Here is a 26,665-nt window from a genome sequence, read left to right on the forward strand (position 1 = left end):
AAATGCTATATAATGTTTCTTGCACTTTTCTCCCTTTCTTTGGATGATCTTCTCATTTATAGTTCTGTTGCAATAATACTTTGAACTTGGGGTGCTTCTTTTCATTCTTAGCTTTCACTTACCACATGGGAATTAGAATCTTTCTTTGTTCGTTTTTTTTTAAATATATTTTTTATTTATATTTTACTTATGCTTGAACCCCTCTACCTTTATTTTGGTAGCCAGCTTACCTTATACTGGCCTGCTATTGCATGACATTTTTTCCATTATATGTTTTCCTCTGTTTTGAGGCCCTCTTCAATCAGAGATTTCCTTGCTCTTTATCATTCTGATTTTACCAGTACAGGATGCAGGTTGTTATTCATATTCCTTCTGTATTTATTTGTCCGCTCTTCACACCTTTTTTGTGTTTATTTTTTGTAAGTGTTTAAGAACTTAATATTCCGTGCAGTTTCGAATAGTGCCCGTCCTCTCGGAGTATTTTTCTTTTTCATTTTTTCTTTCCTGGTTTCTTCTTTGCCACCTGTATTTATAGATTAGTCTGATGTGATCATTGGAAGATGGTGCCCGCTTGAGCTTGGACTTGGCTTAAAGTCCTCTCATTAGTTTTAGTCCTTTCCCCACCCTTTCCGCATTGCACGTCCAGCCAACTCTCTTTAACTTGGTGTCAAACCAAGCAGTGGTTCTACCGAGAACATATGCCTTGACAGCAGTATCTCTCCTGACCGGTTTTCCAAAGGCCACAGTATACAGGTATGGTTTAGGGCAGTTGGGAAGTTGTTGCAACAGGAATACCAGTTGGGTGCAACCTAGCAATAGTTACAGAAGGAACTTATTGTATCACAGGAATCTGAACAGGTGGTCCGATGCCAGCCTCGGCACCTATTGAGGCTGTTTGGTAGTTGTGGTAGCAGGGATATCGTCCGCGTGCCTTTCCGCTTTAGTCATAGAAGGAACTCTTGTCATTATGAGAATTAAGTCGGGTTATCCGATCACTGTACTTTACTATTCTCTTGCATGTGGGAATGTACCCAGAGATTTGGTTATCTAGTTTCACTTAAGTTGTTTACTGAAATGTTTTAAGGCTCTCGCTATGGACAAATTACCTTATTTCTAGGACGTAGAGTATGTGCTTTTGTTTTTTCCTTTAGGTACAGTGAGTACTTATGTGGTTGTTTCCTCTATAGGTTTAATATAAAGGTGTATGAGCCTTTTATCCTCTCTGAATATTGGAGATCCACCTCCATATTTAACAGTGAATCTTTGAAGTAACTTTCCATTCACTGAGCCTCTTATTCTACGGGCAAGGTAGACATTGTAGTTTCCCTATATATATAATTTCTCCTGTACTTTTGTAGCAGGACCTTCTTCAGTTTTATCATTGGTTCTTAATCCATGTGCATATTTCTTCATTATTTTCCCTTTTCAGGAGTTCTTTTAGAGATATTCATTTACAGTACCAGATTGTTATTCCTTTTTTTTGCCTATGGGTATACTTTAAATACTATTGCAGTTGTAAGTATTTTTTTGCGGGCACTGGTACAACCATTGATACATCCTTCTACTTTCTACATGCATCAGCTTTGGATTTCTTTCCTGTTAGCTCCACACTGTTTTGTGTCTATTGGTCCTTTGGCCAGCGGATGGTGGTATGTTTACATTGTCTTTTTATCAGAACACCTTTATAGCTTTATTTATATTATCTTCACTGGTAGTTTAGTTCTTTTCACCTTTATGGTATTGTATATTTTTCTTGATTCTAGTATGTCATTCATGCACTACATGTATGTTGTGTTTACTGTAATTCCTTGCCTGTTCACTTGAATTCTCTCTTTATCTCCCTCAGGACCTCCTTCCAGGTCATTTCCCCTTTTGTTTGTTTTCTATTTCCTTATGGGCCCTGAGGAAGGTGCAACCAATATCTCAGGTCTCCACTGAAACATGTGTCAGGGCTTACTTTGGACTGGAAATCAAGGACCAGAATATCTAATGAACTCTATCAATGAAGAATCGAGTGATTTAAAACATAATACGTGACCTATGGCCTACGTACAATAAGAATTTGAAACAAACATATTTATGTACAAAACAAGGATTTGTTGTTTGTTGGTCCTGTTGTTACCTGTATAATAACCCTTTTGGATTTTATTGATCTCTGTTGTACATGTATGGAAGACTGGCCTGTGTAATCTGTTTGGTGTGTACGTTGTGTGATTGATAGTCCCATTAAGGTGCTGGGGATTGAGCCTGGGTGTATATATAGTTTTGAATATTACCATTGGACAACATTTGTATGTACTTTTTTTTTGGTGACTGTACTATAAAAACCACTTGAAATTGTGAATAAAATCCTATGTTTACACTCTTGCTATATACTTGGTCTTGAGGGAAGTCACGTATTGAATTATTGGGCTAGATGTGACTCATTGCGATTTGAAACTGTTGATTAGACTCTCCATTTGTATCTATGTACCAGGCAGGTTGCTACTTGTATTTACTGTGGAATAGATGTATGGCTGCACTGAAAAAATAAGAGTCAAAGAGCAATTCAGTGTGCTTGGAGGAGAAAATCGAGGCAGGTCTTCTTCACGTCTATTGCTCAGTAATGTTTTTCTACTGAGAGTTTTGCGCTCATTTTTGGGTATTGCCGCTAGTTCTCCAACAGGGGTAATTTATGCAGTGTAATCATTTTATTTAATGTTGGCAAGCCCAGGCTCAGTCTCCTGAAAAGTCTGGACCTCAGTCCTTCCAGTATTAAACTCTTGATAGATGATAAATACATAATGATGTCCAACTGAGTTCCAAGCGCAATTTGCATTAAGGACTTGAGCCTCGTAGGTCGAGCAGAGAGTGAAAATTTTGTATGCAAATTATATTCCCTTCTTTTTTTAAATCTGTATTGTTGAGTTACTTTTTTCAGTTTCTGGGCTGATCTTGTCTGTTATGTTTTTTTGCAGGCTCATTTACCACTGGGACTCAGCAACAGTTGTGGCAGCGTGTTGCCACACAGCCTCACCACAATGAATAACGATACAGATGTTCAGAGGATGCAAAAAGGTATACCACGTGATGAGAGATGAAACAATGCTTAGTTTGTATAGGTGGTTGCAGGTTGCGGGGACCAGCACTCATTTTTAGGATTTGAGACTTATTGGTCATATTCAGACTTTGATTCAGAACTTGGGACAGAATGATGAAAAGGGGAGAATAAAAAGAATGACAAAGGCAGGAAACATGGATGAAAAAGACCTGGAAGGGAAACGTAAAGTGAAAGAAAGTATAGGGTGGTGGAATAAAGACGAATGACGTAAAATTACAATTAAGCAGACCTGATATTCATCAAACACATTATTCGGCACTCCCACTGTAGGCTGCTGAGAAAAAAAAATAGGGCACTGCACTTATCATTTTACAATCTAAGCACTGACATAACTAGTTCTTTCTTTAAAAAGCTTGATATTTGGTAGTCTGTGTAGATTTTTGATTGGGGCCCTGAGAACCTCAAATCTGGGACGTTTAGGTGTGGGTGTCACTTTGTAAGTTAATATTTTCATGTTAAATACCCAGAATATTCTCATACTAAATCTTTCTATGTTTGGCTAATATATAGGTCCTCTTGGTTGCATTGTGTGATTGCATTTCACGTTTGGGTGTTTAGGGGCCATTATATATGTATGAAGCAGTGCCGGAAGAACCTGTGTTGGAGCCTGTAATGGCTTAAACGAATTTTCGGTGCAGGCTGGCAGCTTGTGTAGCCAAATGGCATTAGGAGTCTTGATGAGGAATACACAAGGCTGGCCAGCTCTGTCATGAATCCTTTGAGGTCTCAAACCCAGAAGATCCAACAGTTGTCATTGCTTAAAATATTGTCCAGGGCCCTCCACATATTAATCAGATGCAGGCCAAAGACCCCTAAATTCATCCGAAAAGGATGGTTGAGACTCTGTAATCATGGAGTAATAACCTATTCGGGTCCCTTTCGATAACCCAGGAAAGATCATTTCTAGATTCAATTGTGCTGCAGACAGGTAGGACAGAATGAAGGACTGAGGGGCATATTATCAAGGGGGTTTATCTCCGCTTTTTTGGCTTTAAAAGCCAAGAAAGCGGAGATAAAATTATCTCCCTCTTACCTAGCTGTCGCTAACACCAGTTAGCCACAGCTAGTAGGAGATAGCGACCATCTTGGGCCCCGCTTTGCATGTCAGTGAAATTTATCACTAAATGACATGCAAAATGGGCGTGCCAAGATGTTAGCGACTGGAAACAGTCGCTAACATCGCTCTCTCCTATTACCAACTTTTGGAGATATTCGCGCTAAGCGTGAATATCTCCAAAAGCTAACACCTGCCCCTGAGCAGTTCTTAGCCATGTTATCCAATGGTAGGTGGATAACATGGCTAAGAGCATTAGCTCGGTAATGCATGAATATCGCTGACTTTTCAGCGATATTCATGCATTTCGGCCGATTTTTATCGCTTAGGAGATAAACCTTGATAATAGCAAGGTTCCTAAGCGATAAAAATCGCCGCAGCTCGGTGATAAAAATATTGGCGCTAAGCCAACATAGCGATAACTATCGCTAGTTGTTGGTAATATGCCCCTGAGTTCTTGACCGCCTCGAAAGATAGAGGTTACCTAAATATCTTTCAAATGTGAGATAAGCTATCTCCCATGGATCAAGAAGCTCACTCTAAAACCTCTGTAGCCTGAAATGGTTCTAATTGTAGTAGGCATCCAATTCAGCTTGTGCATGTTGTCATCTTCATAATGACCAGAAAAGAAATGTGTTTTACTCATTGTAGCCCAAACAGCTCCTTCAACCCAAGTCAGTCAGTAGAATTTATAAGGCGCACCTGAGAGAGTGAGACATTGTTCAAATGCTAGTGTATCAGAACCCAGCCCAAACCTCCTCATAGAACTGTTTCTATTTGAGATAAAAGATAGGACACTCCCCTTGTTGCCTGAAGAAGATAAAGTAAAAAAGTAAACATAAATAAGTGCATTTGCTAAGTATGTTAAGTTAAAATGAATGACCGTCACCAATATGGTGAAGTTAAGTGTCAGTGAACATTGCCAAGGCCTACACAACTGAATGATCTGCTTACTGTGTCTATTGTTGCAAACAGCAACCTGGTGTTCAGTAAATGTCCTAGTGCGAGATGTCTATTTTCAAATTAATGTTCTCAAGTACACTAAGATATAAGGGACCTGTATAGTTTAAAAAAGGATGAACTATGTTGTTTTCATGGATGAATGAAATGCAGTCTTGTTTTGGTAAATTCTGGAAATAAAATTCATTTTCCTTAAATGTTTTTAAAGATAAAAAAAGAGAAAATGAAATTTAAGCTGCCTGATCCTGTTGTTATGTTTCCCTTAAAAGCTGCCCTCTGCTTCTGACTAGAGTGGTGGTTTCATCGTCTGACTCTCTATCTTAAAGACAAGGTGCAGGCACAGGCATGTAAGCGCTGGTTTCACAGTGTTGCTTTATGGGCATATTGTAGCACACAATCACATTTTCCCCAATGTTTCAGCTTATATTGAGCTCAGATCTCTCACCCTCAGACTTTCAAAAGAGAATCCAGCATCTGATGTAACTGAAATACCATTAACTTAGAGATTGATGTGGTTTAGTGGTTAAGGCTGTTCCAAATTGTGTGTTCCTTCTGTCCCACATTGTTCTATCCTATTCTTGCTCTGTCCGGGCCAAAAAATTAAACTAATCATGACTCAACTGCATTGTTTGCAACATCGAAAGGCCTCAGATGCAGATTGACACCAAGTGAATGAATGAATATAAACTTTATTCGGTTATTATCAGAGGAAACAACCATAAAAGCACACATACAATTTCAGTGATTAAAAACTTCAGTCAAAAGTTACAGTATAAAAAGACGAACATCACATGAGTATAAATTAAAAATGAATTTCTCAAATACAAATTGATTTCCACAATCTAAAAACAGCTTTAAAAAATTCAGAAATAGATGCAACTGTTAATATAGTGTCTAATTTCTGCACCAAGTATCTTTACATATATTTGTTTTTATATAACCATTATACCCTCCAGTATCTAAGTACATGTTGCCTCCTGTTGGTGAGTGGTGTAGACAATCAGTGCAGAGGGTGAACATTTTTGGGGATTAGTTTCTATTGCTTGTGGTAGAGTGGTAGAGATGCGTTTTCAGAATTTTCAGGAATAAGCCACTGAGCATGGTCAATGTTGCTCATGGAAGACAGAGATTTCTTTTTTTCGAGAGTTCTATAAGTCAGAGTATGGTTTGGATTGTGCGTATGTGGGCACACCAAACTTGAATGTCCTGCCGCAAAGAATATTTTTCCTATTGCTTTTTTTCTAACAGATAGGCTACAGATATATTGGGTTGCGGTCATTAGGTTTCTTGATGGGATTTAGGTCTTGGTCTCTTTTATGGAGCTATTTGGGGTGGGCAGTGGAAGTTCTCTTAGACAACTTTGTATATCATGACTGCAGCTTTTGGCAGCTGTGACAGAAACTGGGGCTCTCCATGCTCTTTTTCTTTACCATTTTGAGTTATTTACATCAATGTATGTCTTAACTGAGCAAACAGTGATAGAGCAATTATGCCATACTTGCCTTTGGCCAATAATTGCCCTCACTATTTCGTCTCTCTCTTTTTCGTCTAGAAAGATGGGTTTTTGTAAGTACCCTAATTACTTAATGGAATAAAGGCAGCTTTGGGCAGCTTGCAATGTTTGACTTCCAATGCTCAGCTCATAGTCAGATAGGAGTTAAAGGGTTCCTTTTGTTGTGGAGTTGTTGGATTGCTGTCTGGCTTAGTTGTGAAATATCTCACATGCATTTTGTGATTTCTGTCTGAAATCAAAATGTTTCCACTGGAACTATAACTATCCATTGTCCACATCCATATTCTAATTATGAAGATCTATACTTTGAGACTTTTCTGCACAATAACTGTATTTTAATACTATGTCGAATATTAGGCCATCAAATTGCAGACAATTTTTCTAAATACAAACAACCATATTTTACAAGTATACATGTAAGGATATTTAAAACTTTTGCTCGGATCAAGTATCCCAATAAACAATTTTGTAAAAGACATTTTGGTATTTTTGCTGTATTCTTTGCATGCATGCATTCATGATGTCTGATCTTTTTCACCCTCAATTTTCTCAACAATGCAAAGTCTTTTCTGGAGCAGTGAGACATCCCAAAGGCTCAAGAAAAAAAGGTAATTAAATCTATTGTCATGAAAAGCCTACATGTTATAATTTGATATTCTATAGAGTGCGCACTCTACTTGAAAACTACAATACTGTCTTTTAATTCTGTTTTTATCTCTACACGTATTTAAAAACAAATAGAGTGTATGCTCAGGGCATGTATGTGAAATCACCCTGGAATTAAGAACCAGTTAAATTTTTTGTCATAGACTGAAGACCCTTAGGAAAAGGAAGCTGAGGGGAGGCATTAGAAAATACTTCTTAGCATGGTGTCCTAGTAGACAATAGTTCAGTTTTCACCTCAGCTGTGTGTGGAGGTCTTTGTGTGCATGACTCCTCACCTCCACTCACCCACCTCATTGTTTTCTTTAAATCGACTAATGTGGTTCAAAACCTGCTTTGCAGCTGCAGATTACGCCACTTAGATTTGAGCACTCAAGTTCTGGTAATTCTGGTCTAGATTTCCTTTATTTCCTGTCTGTAAACACACTTTGACTCATTTTGACACCATCTTTGACCAATGAACAGGGCCACTGGAATTATGCAACAGGAGAGGGCCAAAGTATGCGGCAGGGTTGAGTAATTTATGCAGCAAGAAAGAGAAAATTATTCAGCATAATGCAACACATTTAGTAATAGTATTATTTCATTATTTCGTCATTTCTAAACTTCGTAAAACTCTATGGGCACTGGCTGCATTATGTTAGTACCATTATAACACCCAAATATGGCAATAAGCAACAGCAAGGTTGTAAAGGTCCTTCCACTATACAGCAACATGCGTAGTTGATTTTATTTGTAACTTTTGAACCGTTTGAGCTACAAACAACATTTTTTTTGTTACAATCTGCAGATTATGCAGCAGATGATGGATTATGTGGCAAAAACGTCAAATCTATAATTATGCAAAAATCGGCGATGCCGCACAATTGCATCATTCCAGTGGCCCTGAGATTTTTCAGCAGCCTTTTCTCTTCCATACAAATAGCTGAATTCCATGTTAGTGCACTCTGATTTCATGCTACTCACAGTTTGCAGGAAAGTGTCCTCAGCAGGGTATCTCCCAATATCCCTCCAATCCTTCACATGGCCATTTCCACCAACCAGGAGGGAGACTAGTCCTTACAGGCAAATTACGTTGAAACACCTTAAAGCCTCAAGATGGGATTTTTTACCCCAAAAAACAGTTATGGCACAAGGAAGGGAAGCTCTTCTTTCAGTAAACTCAGGCTCAGAGTAGGTCTGTATTTTGTCAGCTCTTGCTTCTCACAAGTGTAGGCTCATTATTTTACTCATAGTCAAATGCTTTTGTTACATATTTATAGCATTTGTAGAGCAAGTTATTGCCAAAAATGCTCCCTGGACCAAATTACAGACAAGATAACCAAGCATCAGCCTTACTGCCTAAATAATCAGGTTTTAAGTTGTTTGCTGAAGTTCAGAAAAGGTGTCAAATGTCTCACTTCTAAGAGTAGAGTGTTCCAAGCTTTAGTTACCTGTTAATCAAAGGATCTACCACCCTTGCACGATTTCCCTATTTCGGGGATCTGTAAAAGAAAAGCTGATGACGAGCACAGAGTCCTCAATAGTGAGTACCAGGAAAATACGGTTTGAATAGAGGTCTTAAGTCGTGAAGGGCTTTAAAACAAATGCTGAGGCTTTTAAAAAGAACTCACTGCTATATTGGGAGCCAGTGTAAAATCTGTAGGTGACCAGCAATAGAAGTATATGGAGCAATTTAAGTAGTATGATTTCTGTATTATTCTGTACCAGCTGTAGTCATTGAAGTATAGTCCGTGAGGCCAAGGTATCGAGCGTTGAAATACTTGGGACGCACACCTAATCCTGCTTAAAGATTGGGATGGTAAACCGTTTTAGGAAGAAAAGGAAAACATTTATCTGGGGCATTCAGATATTGAAAAGAGGAGTATAGAACTTTCCCAGCCTGTGTGTGGAATCAAAGTTCATCATCATACAAGGGCCCTACATTTTTAAACTAATTGTTGTGGAATAGGACCTTTGTCCAATGTAGCTGGCAACCATCCCAAAGATTAGGTAGAGGGAGAGGCTTCTAAGAGTAATAACTTAGTTTTGGACTAGTACAGATTGAAGCAATATTTGGATATCTAGCCCACCATATTTTTATGCTGAATGAAAGTTAATGCAGTCTTCATATTTCTTACTCTCCAGCCTCAAAACTAGCAATGTATCATCAGCATAGTACAAATAAAACAGGTGATAGTCTTTGATCAAATCACTGAGAGGAGGCATGTAATGGTAAATAATGTAGGGCTTAGAGAAGAGCCCTGGGGATTGCACAGCACATCTTTTTGGCCGTAGATCAAAAAGGAGGCATGGGTACTGTTGGAGTGCTTCCTGTTAAAAAGGACCAGAATAAATCCAAAGCCAGCCCTTTAACTACTATTCCACTAAGCCTGTCCACCTGTGCAGCATGATTCATAGTGTCAAAGGCTACTAAGAGGAAAACGAGGGCAAGGGTTGCATTTCGTTCCATCGACAGGATCATCCACTGTCCATTCTGGAGTCCTATTAGTGCCTCCTCAGTGTTTTGAAAAGGACATAAACCTCCCTGAGCTGATTTAAAAGGGAATTGGCTTTAGGCCTCTGTTGTGTTAGGGAGAAACCTATATATGTAGCACTGGGCGGTCCCAGGAAACGCAAGCGGTATGGGGGAATTGGCAGCAATTTTGTAACAGTGAATAATACTGATGTTTATGTGTTTAAGGAGGTCTAAGGACCGCATAAGCCATATGTTGTAGACAATATGCAGACAGCTTAGTACCCCCTGTTTAGACATTTAGTAGACCAATGTATGGTGTGACTAAGTTATAATTGTTTACTGTGTTTATCATCAAACTCAATAAAAAGATGATTAAAAATATAGAGGAATAAGTAATAGGGTAAAAGATAGAATTAACCACCCATACTGTTTGTCGTGTATTGCCTTGTTCATTATACTTTATACGTGTTCTGTTACATCCTAGCCATTGCCTCCAAGTGAAATCCCAGAGAAATATGGATAAGAGACATCAGAAATAGTTTTGAAAGATCATAATCAGTGGGAAAACGTGCCAGAGACTGTATATTGACGGAATCTGGCAAATAATAAATTGTGGACATATTTGAACCCCTTCAAGCCATACTTAGATAATTACAGATGTTGAGCCTGTGATGATACACTATTGCTTGGATAATGTACCCTCTGCAGTGTTATCTCAGGAACAGTCATGCCACAGCTTGTTGAACATCCTGCTTGTGATGCTGCAATATGCATGGAAGACTCACTTAGAAACTGTTTATGTGGCCTATTTAGAAAATAAATACAAGTGCAGCCTGAGCTACTTAGGAGTAAATGAGATGACCCATGTGAAGGAGATGTATTATGGAGAAAACACACATCATGGTCGAACTCTAGGGCTCCGTTGAGAGTTCAACATCCAGTACAACTCCTAAGTTTTTAACCAGAGATAGTAGAGGGGACCTACTGCCATGTGGGAATGGACACGTTTATTCTAGCTTCTTGGAAAAATGATGAACTGCTGTCATGAATGTTACTTTTCCAGAATTCGTTTCAACTTTTCTTGTCCTTCCTACTTTCAATTTCCTAAATCTTTACCAGAGAGTTTGACAAATTCAGAGGGGATTAAGAATTGTTAGCCTTAACTTGGATCAGTGTTTACTAGGGTCATTATTTTTTAAAGAATATGTTAGTTTGATCAATTATTGTAGGAAAGTATTATATAATTTTGTTTACCTTTGGCGATATTGTATTTTGAAAGTTGTATAACTCTTCCACACATTCAATACTAGAAAGACTCTCACTGACACCCTAGTCACCAGTAACTTCAACTGCAGGAACACCCTCTATGCCAGGATCACCAAGCTACTCACTGGAAGACTACAAACCATCCAGCTTTCAGAAGCCAGACACATCCCCATCCTCCCATACAGAACTTGCATCACATCACACCACACCAGACCAAACAAGCTAATTTCAAACTCCTCACACACACATTCAAGACACTACACAACTTAGGTCCCACCTACCCGAACAGTGACATATCCTTTTATCAACCACCTAGACACCTCCACTTCATAGGCCCCCTACTCACACACATCCCACAGCATACACAGACCAGATCTAGAGGACAAGTGTTTTCCTACATTGCCCCTAAAGTGCAAAACATCAGAGCCTAATCCTACCTTTTTGAATTCCGCAAGAAGCTGAAGACCTGGCTTCTCAGTTACCCAACCTACCAAAGGCAGGGCTAGACACAAAAACCTGCTTAGCGCCAGGATACCCTGACGGGTGATAGAGCGCTCTACAAATACACATACCATAAAATAGTATTTAGATTTCTTTTAACACAGCCAGGCCCCTTCTTTTTTTAAATGTGTTTCCTCCCCATCCTGGACAATCCTGAACATTACGTGGACTACACTATAATTGATACATGGTCAGGATATTTTAAACACTGTTGGTGTAAGAGTGAGTGTGGTGTCTATTACAAAACACATGCATTTATAATTGTATGTACTGAATTTGATTTTAAAATCATATACACTAAAATCTATTATTACTGTTAGATTTATAAAAATAAACTGTGTAAATGAGACAATGGAAAAGCTTATTTTAGGTAGAAGGGAAGCATGCATGAACCAAGAAGAGGTAGGGTAAGTTATCACTTCTGCTCAGACAGTGGAGCTGCAGGGACTAGTAATAACATTATAACCTGTGTTAGGTCCAGCTCAAATCCACTTTCCTTCTAAAATATATAGTCCTCCATCAATGCTAGCATTGACACATAGCTCACATTTAAGCATATATTTGGAAAGACTAGGATGCAGAGTGGTAATATCAGAAGTGTAGCAAGTGTGGCATGGGCCGTGGTTTAGGCAGGGAATATTGCTCCTTTGACTGCTCTCACTCCTTTCACTGCTGATGGGATAGTAAAATACAGCAGTTTACAAGGTTCAGAAGATCTCTGTGCCACTGCATCTACTGCTCTTATGGTATTTATACCCCTGGTAATAGCATCAGTTCATATTCAGTACATGAAAACAGTGAGCTGATGCCTCTAAAGGAAAATGCTACATTTAGTGCTGTGCAGATGAGTATCATCCATTGGTGAAGCCCGAGCACCTTCTCCAGGGCCGGACTGGGAACCAACATCGGCCCTGGCAAAGTGCTCGGCCCCTCGGGGGGTTAGGGGTCCTGCCGAGCTCTTTGCCGGGGCCGGTTTCGGACGATTTTGTTACAGGGGCAATTTTGCAGCTATGCTGCAAAAACGGCCTTGTAAAAAAAATGGCCCCCAGGGACCCCAAACCGGCCCCCCACCCGTGCGGCGCACCAGGGGATTGCCCGGTGCCCGCTATGGCCAGTCCGGCCCTGACCTTCTCCAGGGCCAAGAGGCCTGAAGAGTCAACTGAACGCCGTTTATTGCTGTATTTCACAGTTTAAACAGCCGCCAAAGGGGCCATTTTCTTGCTTGCACTTAAGCCCACGCCACATTTGCTATGCCACTGGTGCTGTGCATCAAAGTATATTCCTGATACATTCTAAGATAATGGTAGTGAGAAAATGAACAATAATGCTAACAATCTGAGGTATTTAACTGGTACCTGGCAATTAAAAGTTGGCCAAATAAGTTGACACAAGGACATGAGGGAAGGAGTCATCGTGCCTGCCTCTCCAGTGCTTGGTAAGCAATGTGGAAATTGTGCAAAAAGAGTACAGAAGAAGTGTTAACATTTGAGGTAAAAAGGAGATACAAATAGATACCTATTTGCTGGCTGATTTGTACAACGTGAAACCAGAAAACCTAGGACTAATATCCCACCCCGCTTAACCAACTTGTGTGACCTTAGACTAATGTGTTACTTCAGCAAACCTCCATTTTCTTTATTATCAAATATACAATCACCTTCATAACCGTGAGTTCAGAGTAAGAGGCATACAAAAATATTTTGTTTGATTTAATGGACTGTAATGTTGCTCTAGCTATAAGAAAATGGGCCATGTACAGGGTGGGCATGACAGCTTACTTGCCTCTTATTTCACAAACAGCATTGCTACAAGAGTGGGGCAGGAATGGTTCCAAGTTCACATTTAAAAACTCTCACTTTTATAAGTACCCTTCAGTGTAGTGATTTAATGTAACATATTAGCTTCCGCATTGTAAGGAAAAGTGATTTCTGAAGAGTCTGTTATATTTTAGGTGATGTTTACTGCATGATTTAGATGGCAAACATTTCCTTCCTCAGTTCGTATATAGCTGAGGCAGATGTGCCTGTGCCCTGATGCGCTAAGAGTTAGCAGGCTGATCTTTTTTATTATCGCCCCCAAACGTGTTTAAAGGGTACTTGCTTCAGAATCAGCATTGGGTCGTCGGGTAAGTGAAAGTGGGTGCGCGCACATTCACGCACCATACAGGGAACCCTGGATGGGATAGAGGTGAATATTCTGATAATCGATTGGCTTAATCACCTCCACTGTCTCTTGCCATGCCACACCGACTACCCAATTATAACGGGCTGATTGTTATATGGCCAGGCGGCCAGAAAAGATGGTGGTGGGACGGTGATTGTGGCTGGAAGCACTGAGCTAACAGGAGCCCAAATGTCCCCAGTTCTCGATCACGAAAGCCCCTAGGGCTCCAATCCTTAGCTTAGTGTGCACGTGTGCCATATCGTGAAGGTAGAAAGCCCTAGAGTTCCATTATTCTTGCACTGAGGAGCACTTAAGTAATCCCAAGGATCACCTTCCTAGGGGTTCACACCAACTTCTCTTTCTCCCCATGGTAAAAGGGGAATGTGTTGATTTGAGGCACTGGTATATTTTATTTGGGAGGCAGTTGCATACTACTGGAAAGGTAATTCTCAGATATGGGGCATCAATACAATTCCCCCTGCACTGCTGTAAATGCACAACAGTGTGCTGGGCAGTCCCATGGATTCCTCAGGCATGAAGCTGTCGAGGTAGTCCCGAGACTGTGTCATCAACTTCATGTACATGTACAGCACTGCATACTCACCAGGCAGAACAGAGAGATCAGAATGGTGGTCTTACAGTGCCATGCGGATGACTGACCTGCTGTTCCCCAGTCATGGCTGGGGGCAGTGGTGGTATACAGACCTCGGTGGAGTCGAGAACTCTGCCCAGGTTTAAACAGAAACTTAAATGCAGTTCTCAATCCTCAGAGATAAGATATTATTGAAATGCTAAAAACGTATTTTGTGACTCTTTCATTTCCATGCTACTCCATTAATGCTTCTCCCTGCAACTTGACACCACCTCTGAAAACAGATAACATTTGATTCACTTACCCACACCTCCTTCACTAGAACTCTATCAAATCACCTTAGATTTTTTCTGAGACATTTCAGGTCAACAATTTATGTCACAAATCCTAAATCTCCCAGAGAGATCCATTGGTCCCTGGCATATCAGACGTTTCTGCAGAGCCTGGGTCAAATATGTCATGCAGGGCCCCACATAGCTTGAGAATCAATTTTTTTTATTTTATATGTATTTTTATTGGGTTTTCCAAAACACGTACAGATATTAAAATAAGGAAAATGAAAATGAGAATCTATTTCTAAGTGTAAAATATATCCGCCAAGACAAGTGAAAACGCTCTAGCTCTAGCATCTTGCACTATTTACTGGTATAGACATATTAGCGGCCTCATCATTAGTCAACAGGAAATGATTGCTTGAAAATCTATAGAATATTTTTTAACACAAGCTAGGGGGTATGAAAAAAGTGCTGGGCCTCCGGCTGGATCCGTCCAGGGCCTCTTCTTGCCCCTCTTTCTTTCTGGTGACCACTGTTGGAGCCATACTTTGTATGTCATCTAGAGTTTTGACGAGTCTGCAAATTAGAAAAAAGACGATTTGGACAAGACTGCACAAATATTTGAACGTGCAAGAGCAGAACAGAGCAGAATTAAATCCCTGGTAATTTATATTTTGGAAGCAAGTGAAACATTCCAAGCAAGGCCCTTCTTAAACTCTCCTACTCTTCCCCTGCCTTTCCTTACTTCTCCACCCACAACCTTCCTGACCAGGGAAGGCATAAGGCTCTGAAAACAAAGCTGTCATCCTTCCTCTGTGCTGTCCTCTCTCCAGGATCACGCATGGGAAATCTTAAATTTTACTTGTTTATATGCCTCGGATGGTATGAGATCTAGCCCCCATGTTTTCAAAAGTATGAATTGCACTCAGATTGTAAAATTATATTAATTACACATTTTTGGGGTTCAAACTCAAGTGATGTCCAAATCACAAAAATGCCTTGTTCCGCGTGTTCTTTTCTTCTTTTATTGTTTCACCTATATTTCTGTGAATTATTTATAAGATTGTAATTTTGGCATGCAGCTCTTTAAACACTGGCCCTGGTTCAATGATAGGAAAAGTAACTTGAATGGCTTTCTTCCCAGTACGAAAATCGGAACAGCTGTGTGAACAAAGACAAAAACCTTCCGAGTTCTACAGCAGAGCAGCATCTGAATCCAATGTATATTTGGATAACTTCCGGTACCCTGATCACAGTTACAAGAGCCAGGCCTTTGATACTCTGAGCCTGGACAGCTCTGACAGCATGGAAACCAGCGTCTCTGCGTGCTCGCCAGACAACATTTCCAGGTAAGCAGGCCTTCTGGAAACTTCAAACGGATCCATCCCCCCTGGCGTGCCAGCGAAGAGAACATTTCAAGTCCTGCGGTATTTAATGTGTTTGAAATAAGTGATTTTTCTTAGAAAACAATAGAAATGGAAAACCACATTCTTCAGTTTAAAATGGAAAGCAGTGCACTGCAGATGTTTGCATTTTCTTTGATATATCCATATTATTTGACATTTGACTTTGCGAATGTATATTATACTGCTTACTTTTTGCTCAGGTTTTGGAATGCAGGTGGATTGGCTTAGGCTCTGGACAGGATTCTGATATCATCAATCAATCAATCAATCAATCACAGTATTTGTAAAGCGCGCTACATACCTGTGAGGGTCTGAAGGCCCAGGGCGGGGGGGGGCGGGGGGGGGGGGGGGGGGGTATGGGGGGGTGCTGCTACTGATCGGAGAGCCATTGTTTTATAATACATGGGATTCTGTATTTCCTGTATAAATGCCAGTATCTAATTTCTTTACGATCTGCGACTTGTTACGCACCCAGTCACGGATTATAAGGTAAAGACGTCATAACTTGACTATTATATGTTATCACAGTAAGGTTTGGACGTCACAATGCCTGCTGCCGGAGCCAGCAGCCAAAATGAAAGGCAGGCCAGGTCTTGGAGCATAGCGTTACTTATTTTCTTCTGCTCTATTTTTCTAAGTTATAATGACAAGCAGAGGGAACATGTTTATTGTTTGCACTGCTTAAATAGTTGGAGAAAAGCTAGAACCTTTCTGCATGTTTCTACGCATTCTGAGCTACTGCAGCTTGTTTGTTTTAAAATAAAACTGACTTGCATTGAACTTTTTCTAATATCTGTTTGCAGCAAATATCTACCAGGCTTTGATGTATTAATTTTGAACTAAAGGTTTTACTTTTATTCTTCATGTTTGCAACCATGCCCACTCTTTCATTTGAAAGAGCTACGCACCAAGGTTTTAAGTGGTTTGTGGGAAAGATGATGATGATGGTATTAAATGAGATAAAGTGCCCCCTGGTGTACATGGTAATGATATTTCAAGTCAACTCAGAGTTCCATAACCTTATAAAGGAACTCCGCCTTTGGCCTTGTTTCTCTATATGCCTATGGAGCTCCTCAATGACTTGTACGGCAGGCTGTACTTTATCTCTTATATTATATATTGCACTTCCTACGAAAGTTCAACTGCCTTGCTGCACTGTAAACAAAAAGTGATGTTATAACAAAGACCAGTGCTATTGATGTGTTAAGGATGAAAGGCACAAACTGTTGTTAAGGGATTCAAATTTTGACTTTGAAGTCGCCCACAGATCTGAATTGCAAATTAAAATAACACCTAACTGTTCTACCACCTTTAAAATCACTAAAAGCACAGTGGTAAGCGAGCAACTTACAAACAAAACCAGTGAATGTATAATATTTGTCTCTGTTTTCATCTCATTCATAGTGGGTGAATAAAAAATGTGTGCTGTACTGTAGGTAGAGTAAATGAGGATGTTTACGATATCTCTCAGGGATGTTAGCGGGGAGTCATTACCCCAACAACTCCCATTCACAATGCTCTGTAAGAGCTGTTGTATTCTCTCTGCAAAAGTTGCCTTCTTTTCGCTATCATTCCCATCAAAATATCAACACCCTTCTTTTTGCTGGTGCTGGCTCCAGGAGAGGACAAAAGGTGGCATTTACCTAATCACCTTAAGTGTATCAACAAGGAGGTTGAGTGAGTGGTGGTGCCCAAATCAGAGGCTCGCACAAAACTCTCAGCCTTCATGCAGAAGAGGAGCTTGTCACTCCCTCTACAAATCAGTGGGAGTGGGTGAACTTTAAATTACCTATAAATTAAGAGAGTCAGAGGAGGGGAGAGAATCACCCTGAAGCTACTACAAGAGCAGGGACATTTTTGAAAGCACCCTTGCATAAAATGACAACACATTTCTGTTATACAACAGCACCCTGGTATATGATGGCACCATACCACTGTTATAGTATGGTAATACACCTGGCATTTGGCAGAAACTCTGGAAGAAAATAGCTACCCATGGCATGTGATGGAAGAACAAGTGAAATACAATAGCAGCATCATTAGCATATACTGGCTGTAAACATCTGACATGTTATGGAGTATAATTGCTTCTTTATGAGCCAGATGAAATTAAACAACACTTCATACCTAAACAACCATTCTACCACTGAACCCCCACATGTGACACACCAAACTTGACATATCTAAATGAGCATCTGTTACACCACTCAAACAATACCTCGGAAGCATCACCACTATATTGAAAGCTACAAATTATAAGGGTTATATTTTTTTCTACCATCAAAAAGTCACGCATAAATAAGTGAAGTTCTCAACATAATAGTGACATCGCTCACACAACACATTTACCAGGCTTTCTCAAAACAAGACAACTACTCTCTCTGCTGAAAAAGACAATGCTGCACTCTGAGGCATAACCAACAGTTAACTCATCACCTTCCTACCTTTCTTGAGCAAACAACTCAAGAAGGCAGGTGCTATCCAACTACAAAAACATACCAACATCATAGTGTAGGCAAGTGCCCCTTTTTGACATGGTCACCCCCTCTTTTTGCCTGGTAAATAATGGGATTTCGAATAAAAATGCACTGGGTTCCTGCTAACCAGGTCCCCAGTGCCAGAGCTCTTTCTCAAAAGTGTACAATTGTTCCCCCCAACGGGCAAAGCCTTTAGCATCCTCAGTAAGTCCCTAGTAAATAGTACCCTGGTACCTAGAGTCTTAGGTACTAAAGAGGGCCCGAAGGGCTGAAGCACGAATTAAGCCACCCTAAGGGGCCAATCACCAAGCACATACAAGATTGCCATTACATGCTGCGTGTGTTGGTACAGACAGAAGTGAAAACACATGTCACACAGCCCAGTGTGCAATGTCTCCTACCACTGCATGCAATACTTGTAAGTCACCCCTCGGCAGAATTGACAGCCCAAGGCCAGGTGCCTAGTACTACATGTGAGGGCATACCTGAATGAGCAATGTGCCCTTGTGCTGGTCAGTTCCATTACGGGCAGTACAAGTGACCAGGGAAGCCATTTTAGAAGATGTGCTGGACACTGGCGAAAATGAGTTCCACAGCCACAAGATGGCTTCACTGAAAATAGAGATGCTTGGTATCAAACATCTCAGATTGGTAAACCCACACTGATGCCAGTGTAGGCGTAACCAATTCATGCACTCAGAGGGCACCTTAGAGGTTCCCCCCTGAAAACCTACCAACCTCTGGTGTCCTTGCTGACTAGATCCTCCCAGCCTGCTAACTGAGATGCTGTTCTGATCTCCAAGGGTGAGAGCCTTTTACTCTCAGGAGACCCAGAACAAAAGCCTGTGCGGGAAGAGGGTGTAACACCTCTCCCACAGGATGACCTGCTGATTAGCCTCCTTGGGCCGGCGAGCTTCATAGAAGCTGCCTCTTTTGGAATGTGAATCTGGCTCCCTTCAAATGAGAGGAAACTGCCCCCTTGGTCCAGAGCCCCCTTGGCACCTGGACAGGTGGGAAAATTATCTAGTCGGTTAGGCATGCCACTTACAGGCTAATACCACCCCTAGGGTGGGCGAGTGTGAGATGGACACGATTTTACAGAAGTAGCCACCTTTGTGATGGCATACTTAGGAATTCTGGGACAGGGTTATGCCCACTTCCTACAGGAAGTGGTCATATAGGGTGCGTATTGACCCCAAAGTCAGTAGCCCATTAGCTATACACTCCCCTAATACCCCTAAATCCAATATTTAGGGGAGCTTCTGGCACCAGAAAAACAGATCTTGATAATCTGAAGAAAGAAGACAGACAAGAAGAGTCGCACAGCAAGACCAGAAGCCCCAGCCTGCTTGCTGACTTCAGCTATTACACCAAAAGTGAACTTGTCCTGCAGCTTCTGGGTCCCCAAAACCCGGGAGACCTGCCAGCCTTTGCCCAGGAACCAAGACCTTCCAAGGGACAGCAGAAATGCCCCCTGCATGCTGCGGACAGCAAAAGAAGGACCAAGAGGACACCGACACTGCCAAGAACCACTGCACCCGAGCTCCCAGCCCATGCCCCGAAATATTGGAACAGTCTCCCTAAATTCCTCAGGGAACTCCCACTGTACACTTCGTTTAGGAAGCACCTAAAAGCCTTTTTGTATTAAACGCCAACCCAGCTCATCGGACGTGTCAGCTATGTGCATCTCTAGGCAGCGCCGAGATGCCCCAGGGTGATTCGAGCGCTATACAAGAGCAGTTAGCATAACATAACATAACATAACATGCTGAAGTGGACCAACTGTCAGCATGGTCCCCAAGCCCTCAAGGTACCTTGTCCACTATGGAGTGACCCCTCGAAAACTCCCAACGTAACCTGCAGCCTCTATTGACAGGCCCCCTCAACCACAAGTGTTGCCGGATAGAGAAACCCGACACCCCAAAGACCCTGTGCACCTGGGGAGACGAGGACCAAAGGTAGCTCTAATTACCCCAAGATCGCAAGTACTGAAGCCACTCATTGGCCCCCCCATTCAAAACCTGCAGCCTCTTGTCACCGCACCGGTCTCCATAGAGTAACATTGGGCACCCAACGCTGTTTGGCACCAATGCACCCAGCCACCTAAGTGGCGCTGATAGTGGTCTGCTGGTGCTGCCTTGGACCTTGCCCACTACTCACATTAACTCCTGAAGAAGTGTCCCGTAAGTCGCTGACAAGAACTGGTAAACCACATATGATTTTCTTCCCACAGGGTAACATTACAGAACTCAGAAGGTGTTGACTTTTTGAACTGAAAAGTATTTCTCTTTAAAAACGTACTTACCTGAATGATCATTTTTCTTCGGATGCCTAAACATTTACAAAGATACTTGATATTTTTATAAATTAGTGTGGATCTCCATTTTGAGTCATGTGTTTCATTTATTGACTATTGTGCGTATTTGCAGTAGTCTTGCACTTCTCTGCATTAAGCCTAAGGCTGCTCGGTCACACTACCCACTAATAAAGCACCTTGGGATTGATTTAGCCTCTCTTTGACCAAGAAGCCCTTGCTGCCCTGACGCCTACCTGAACTCCTGGAATCACCAGTGCACTGCTGCTTGCCCTCCCGCCTCCCGCTGCCTGACTCCCCTGCCATCTCGGAGCACGGTAGCTGAGAGGAGCGCGGTCGAGGGAGAAAACTACCCTACCCAGAAGCCCGAGCGGCGCACGCCGCGTCATCTGTGCGCCAGGAGGCGCTGAAATAGCGCGTCACCCCGGTCGAGGGGGGAACCTCTTTGACCAAGAAGCCCTTGCTGCCCTGACGCGTACCTGAACTCCTGGAATCACCAGTGCACTGCTGCTTGCCCTCCCGCCTCCCGCTGCCTGACTCCCCTGCCATCTCGGAGCACGGTAGCTGAGAGGAGCGCGGTCGAGGGAGAAAACTACCCTACCCAGAAGCCCGAGCGGCGCACGCCGCGTCATCTGTGCGCCAGGAGGCGCTGAAATAGCGCGTCGCGGGACGCGAGCGGGACGCCGGGCGAAGGCCGGGCCAAGGGCAGGCCCGTTTTAGCCCGTTCTAGACTGTGAAAGACTGGACTGGGCCACCCCTCTTGGCCCTAGCGCCTGATTGCGGTAAGGCGATATACATTTGTTTGTGCTCTATATGACTTTCGCTCACTACTCCAGACACTAAAGTCCTACTTCCATTATTTTGTTGCATCGGATGAGGTTTGAGTGGCTTTTAGAATGTCGAAATCGAAAACCCTCGTCACCCCTGCCAACACCATGGACAACTATCTAGTCCAGGTGGTGGCAAAAATCAATAGTGAACGGAGGTCATCTTTGGGACTCCTTGACTCTCCACCGTGTGCGCAAATAGAAAAATTAGGTGTATCCCAATCGGACATTGATGATACAAATGCTATTGACCTACATACTGATGAAATTAATGAATGTTCTATGACAAATGTTTCTATGGCATCTATTACTCCACAACCAGATAACAATCCCGATTTATTAATTGTGGAAGAGATAAATATATCCTGTAACGATTTAGAGTCTGATAATGAGAGCATCTCCCCACCTACACCCGTCCCCGCACCAAGAGCAGTAAGAGGGACCACTAAGGTTCCCCCTAGAAGAGAAGGACTGCGGTCTAGTAAGAATAAACTAGCAAGCCCCCCCAAAAATAAACATAGAAGGGCTATAGAAGGAATAAGGGAGGAAGGGAATGACAGTATCGGATGGGATGATATGATATTGAACAAGCTCATGGGTATGTTGGAATCCAAGATTTCTCGGCTAATCAAACCCCTCATATCCAAAATAGACCATCTTACTGATAAAGTCAATAAATTGGAGACCCTTCTGAAAAAAACAAATGACAGTGTGGGGGAAATTCCAAATCTAATAATAAACAGACTCGAGGAAAAACATGAGACGGGAAACTCATTAGGGGGGAACATGCATGGAGGAGCAGAAGATATACGAGCCCCAATCCAGCCAACCAGTTCTAGACCTGGTGATGATCTCAATAACCCCACAGTTACAGAACCCTCGCAAACTCAAGGGAATGCTACAATTTCTGACTTTAATTCAGAAACAAGCCCAGTAGAGCTAATTGTAGAAGCCTCACCCTTGATTTTAGTGCTTGCTAATGTCCCACCACTGAAATTAGGCCAGATTGAGTCACCAGATTCTCTATTAAATAAAGCACTGCAGTGGTTGAGCAATAACATGCACATATCTCCCTGGGGCAAAGAAAAGTTGTCAGAAGACTTGCTAACAGCGAGACGGGTAAAGTGGATAGGGACCAAAACCAAGAAATTTTCAGGTGATTGTGTGGTTTTAAATTTTAAGGGTCCTGATGTATTACCGGATGTCCTGCGTCATATTTTTCCCCCTCAGCGCAGAACAGCGGAAATTATCCCACTTACGCTGGACTTCTTCTATAGTATTTATTTATTTTATTTATTTTGAAAGTTTTATATAGCGCGAACAGGATCTTTGCAGATATCAGAGCGCTTTACACGGCTGGGAATGCCAGCAAGAGAGTGGGGTTACACATAAGTAGTACAGCACATCAATAATACAAATATAACAGTTAAATGTGTGCATAGATAGTCAGTAGCATCAATAATACAGGTGGGATACACATAGGTAGTACAGCACATCAATAATACAAATATAACAGTTAAATGTGTGCATAGATAGTCAGTAGCATCAATAATACAGTAGATAGTTAGTAGCGACAATAATTCAGGTGAAATACATAGTCATAGAGTTCGAACAGAGTAATACAGGTCGGAGTAGGGTCTTTCCAAATCCACGCTAATAGGTCAAGTGTATTTGGCCATAAAAATTGCTTTTACTTCTTTCTTAAAAAGTGTGAAGGAGGAGAGGAGTCTGGTTTCAGGAGGGAGTGAGTTCCAGATCCTGGGTGCCATTCCTGAGAAAGAGCGTTTATATGTTTTTGCCTTCCGGAATCTTCGAGGTTTTAGCAGAAGATTGTCTGTGCCTCTAGTGTTTCTAGAGCCGCCAGAGATTGACAGCTTCTGAGTGAGATATCCGGGAGAGCTCAGATGTAGAGCCTTGTGTGTCATGCAGGCGATTTTCAAATGTATTCTGGCTTCAAAAGGCAGCCAGTCCAGTGATTTCAAATCAGGGGTGATGTGCGAGTGTTTTTTTGATCCAGTGATGAGTCTGGCTGCAGCGTTTAGAGAGGCTCTTAGTGGTGCAGTGCTGGTTAACGGGAGACCGCAGAGAGCGGTGCTGCCGTATTCAATTCGTGGGATTACTAGAGCTTGTACTGCAGTTTGGAAGTCTTTGGCTGGTAGGAAGGGTTTAAGTTTCCTCAGTGTATTGATTTGGAAGTTCGCTCCCTTAGTAGCCTTGCTGATATGATGCTGCATGTTAAGGTTGGAGTTGAGGGTTATGCCTAAAGATTTCGCTGAGTCCACTATGATGGGTTGGACATTGAGTGCCGTTAACTGTTTAAGCCAGGTTTGCGTGATGGGGATCTTCGCGGGAGGTGTGATCAGCAGGAATTCTGTTTTCAGAGCATTGAGTTTGAGGTGATTATCAGCAAGCCAGGATTGTGTGCTTCTAATCGTAGAGTTCAGTAGTAAAATGTTGTTGGGGGATTGTAATTTGAGATATAGTTGGGTGTCATCTGCGTACATGTGAAAAAGAACATTGGATGCTTGAAGCAAGGTGGTGAGAGGTTCCATAACTAGGTTGAACAGGGTTGGTGATAGGGAAGATCCTTGGGGGACGCCTAACGACACAGGTATTGGAGAGGACATCAGGTTGTTACTCTTGAATTTCTGCGACCTGTTGTGTAAAAAGGAGGTGAACCACTTGAGAACAGTCCCAGAAAAACCCATTCTTGTACTCAGAAGATCGAGTAACTTCTCATGTTTGACGGTGTCGAATGCCGAAGAGAGATCAAGCAGGATGAGGAGGCAGGTATCACCTTGATCTAGGATTTGAAGGGCGTCGTCAATTATGTGAGTCATAGCAGTTTCAGTGCTGTGTCCTGCTCGGAAGCCTGATTGATGCGGGTTGAGGAGATCAAACAGGTCGATATGTTTAGTCAGTTGTAGTTGAACGCATTTTTCCAATAATTTGGCGAGAGTGGGAATATTGGTAATGGGACGGTAGTTGTTTAGGTCGGATGGGTCGGCAGTAGGTTTCTTTAGCAAAGGTGTGACTTGTCCAACTTTGAGGGAGTCAGGGATGGTTCCTTCTTGGAGCGAGCTGTTGATGATTTTAGTCCAGAGAGGAAGGAGCAGTGGGATGAAATCTTTGACAGCGTTAGCAGGGAGGGGATCCGTGAGGTGATTGGAAGGTTTCAAGGTGTTGAGCAGTTTGCCTATTTCTTCTTCGGAGTAGGTTTCAAAGGTTGACCATGTTGCATTGTTTTTAGGTTCGGTGGGTGTTATGCAGTTGAGTGTGTTGTGGAGTATTGCATCAGCGCGGAGATCATTCTTTATGTTGTCAGTTTTTTGGGTAAAGAAGGTGGCGAAGTCTTCACAGGAGGGTGCTTCGTGCAAGGTACTGAGAGGTTGGGGCTGTTCCTTGGCTTGTGTTCTGATTAACTCAAAGAGTTTTCTAGGGCGATTTTTTGCTTGGTCGAGCTGGAGGCTGAAGTTGCTTTTGAGCGCTTTATTTTCCTGAAGTAGGCGTTTCTCTTTTTCTTCAGGGTTTTCAGGTGTAGTGCAGAGGGAGCTGACCTCCAGGTGCGCTCTGCCAATCTCATCGCTCGTCTATCTTCATTGAGACTCCCGTCGTACCATGGGTTGGAGATTTTAGCGGAGACTCTTTTTAGCTGCATGGGAGCAGCCTCATTAATTATTGAGGTCACGGCGCTGAAGAGGACTTGTAGCAAAACCAAGTATATTAAGAACCAAGTGGACAGTAGTGGGAAACAGAAGGGCTAGGGATGGCCCCACTTGTGACTGGGGGCTAAATTTAGAAAATCGTTACTCTGCTCTATCCGACTTGAACGAATGCGACTGACTCACAAGTTATAAATCAGCCTCTCCTAAAAGACAGCTGATTCAAAAGAACGGAAGGGCAGAAAACACGAATAAGAAGGACATAGAGGGCTTAAATAGAGTTAGAGAGGAGAAAGAGAGTAAAACAAAATTGACGGATGGAGAAATAGTAATTGTAGAATGTGAAGCATTTGTAAATGAAGTTGAGAAGGTCCAGATATTACAACTACAAGAGACATCACTACTGTCCTTTGTCTCCTGGAACATAGCTGGCTTAGCAAACAAGATAAATACACCGGAATGGGTTGATTTCATTGATCAATATGACATTATTATGTTGCAAGAAACCTGGTCACTGATCCCAACCTTTCGACAGGGGTATTTGAACTTTTATATGCCCGCAATTAGAAATCGTTTGGGACGCCCTTCCGGAGGCTTGCTAATTTGGATACGCCAGACACTAAACTGTTCTATAAAACAAAGATCTATACCATCTAATGACATTATGGCACTTAATATCAGTTGGGAAAATGGCCAACAACTTGTCCTGTTTAATGTTTATGCCAGGGGAGTGGGTGGTGGCAAATCCTCAGAGGTTATAACAACTTTAGACCAGAACATTGAAATGTTACCACCATCATCTCACGTAATAGTGGGTGGGGATTTTAATGCCACCTTTGAACCCTTGGGCGAAGAGGACAGGATCTTGGCAGAGGAGGAGGATGCTAAGTGGGGAATACCCCAACTGGAGGTGCCTGTTATTAAGAAATGGAGCACAGTGGCAATCCAGCTAAAGAGCCTCTGTCTAGCAAGAGGGTTGAGAGCGGCAAATGGGCGCTCACCATCTGATCTAATAGGGAAAAATACATTTGATAATGGCCGTGCAGCTAGCAGAATTGACTACCTATTACTGGATGTAAGGGCTTGGAGTAAAATGGTAGATATGATTGTGAAAGAGAGATTAGAAAGCGATCACAACCCCTTATGCCTATCCCTTTACTCCTATCAAGAAACTATGGAGCACTCCAATAAAAATGAAATGGTGACGCAAGATGTTGTATGTTCAAATAATCATCGCCATTTGAAGTGGAGAATGCTAATAGAAGACGTATCCAAATTAGAGGTTCTTAAAAAACTAGTAGTTGATGAAGTAAATAACATCAAGTCCCACTGTGGGAAGTCTAACTTCAAAGACTACATAATGGAGGCCCATGAAAACCTCTTTTGTAAAATCCAAAGCTTCTTTATTAAAACAGTAGCTCCCAGTAAAATAAA

At 41.9% G+C, this 26,665-nt stretch overlaps 1 protein-coding gene across 2 annotated transcripts in view; it reads left to right on the plus strand.

Annotated features, from left to right (window-relative positions):
- The window catches only part of PHLDB2 (pleckstrin homology like domain family B member 2), a 491,624-nt gene that overhangs the window by 393,233 nt on the left and 71,726 nt on the right, over positions 1-26,665 (plus strand). For both annotated transcript variants that reach the window (XM_086934418.1, XM_086934419.1), the window contains 3 exons: positions 2,958-3,057; positions 7,191-7,235; positions 15,690-15,894. In XM_086934418.1, coding sequence (XP_086790544.1) covers positions 2,958-3,057; positions 7,191-7,235; positions 15,690-15,894 — 350 coding nt within the window. The remainder of the gene's footprint in view (positions 1-2,957; positions 3,058-7,190; positions 7,236-15,689; positions 15,895-26,665) is intronic.

Source organism: Lissotriton vulgaris, chromosome 8, assembly GCF_964263255.1.
Source record: "Lissotriton vulgaris chromosome 8, aLisVul1.2, whole genome shotgun sequence".
NCBI classification, from domain to species: domain Eukaryota; kingdom Metazoa; phylum Chordata; class Amphibia; order Caudata; family Salamandridae; genus Lissotriton; species Lissotriton vulgaris.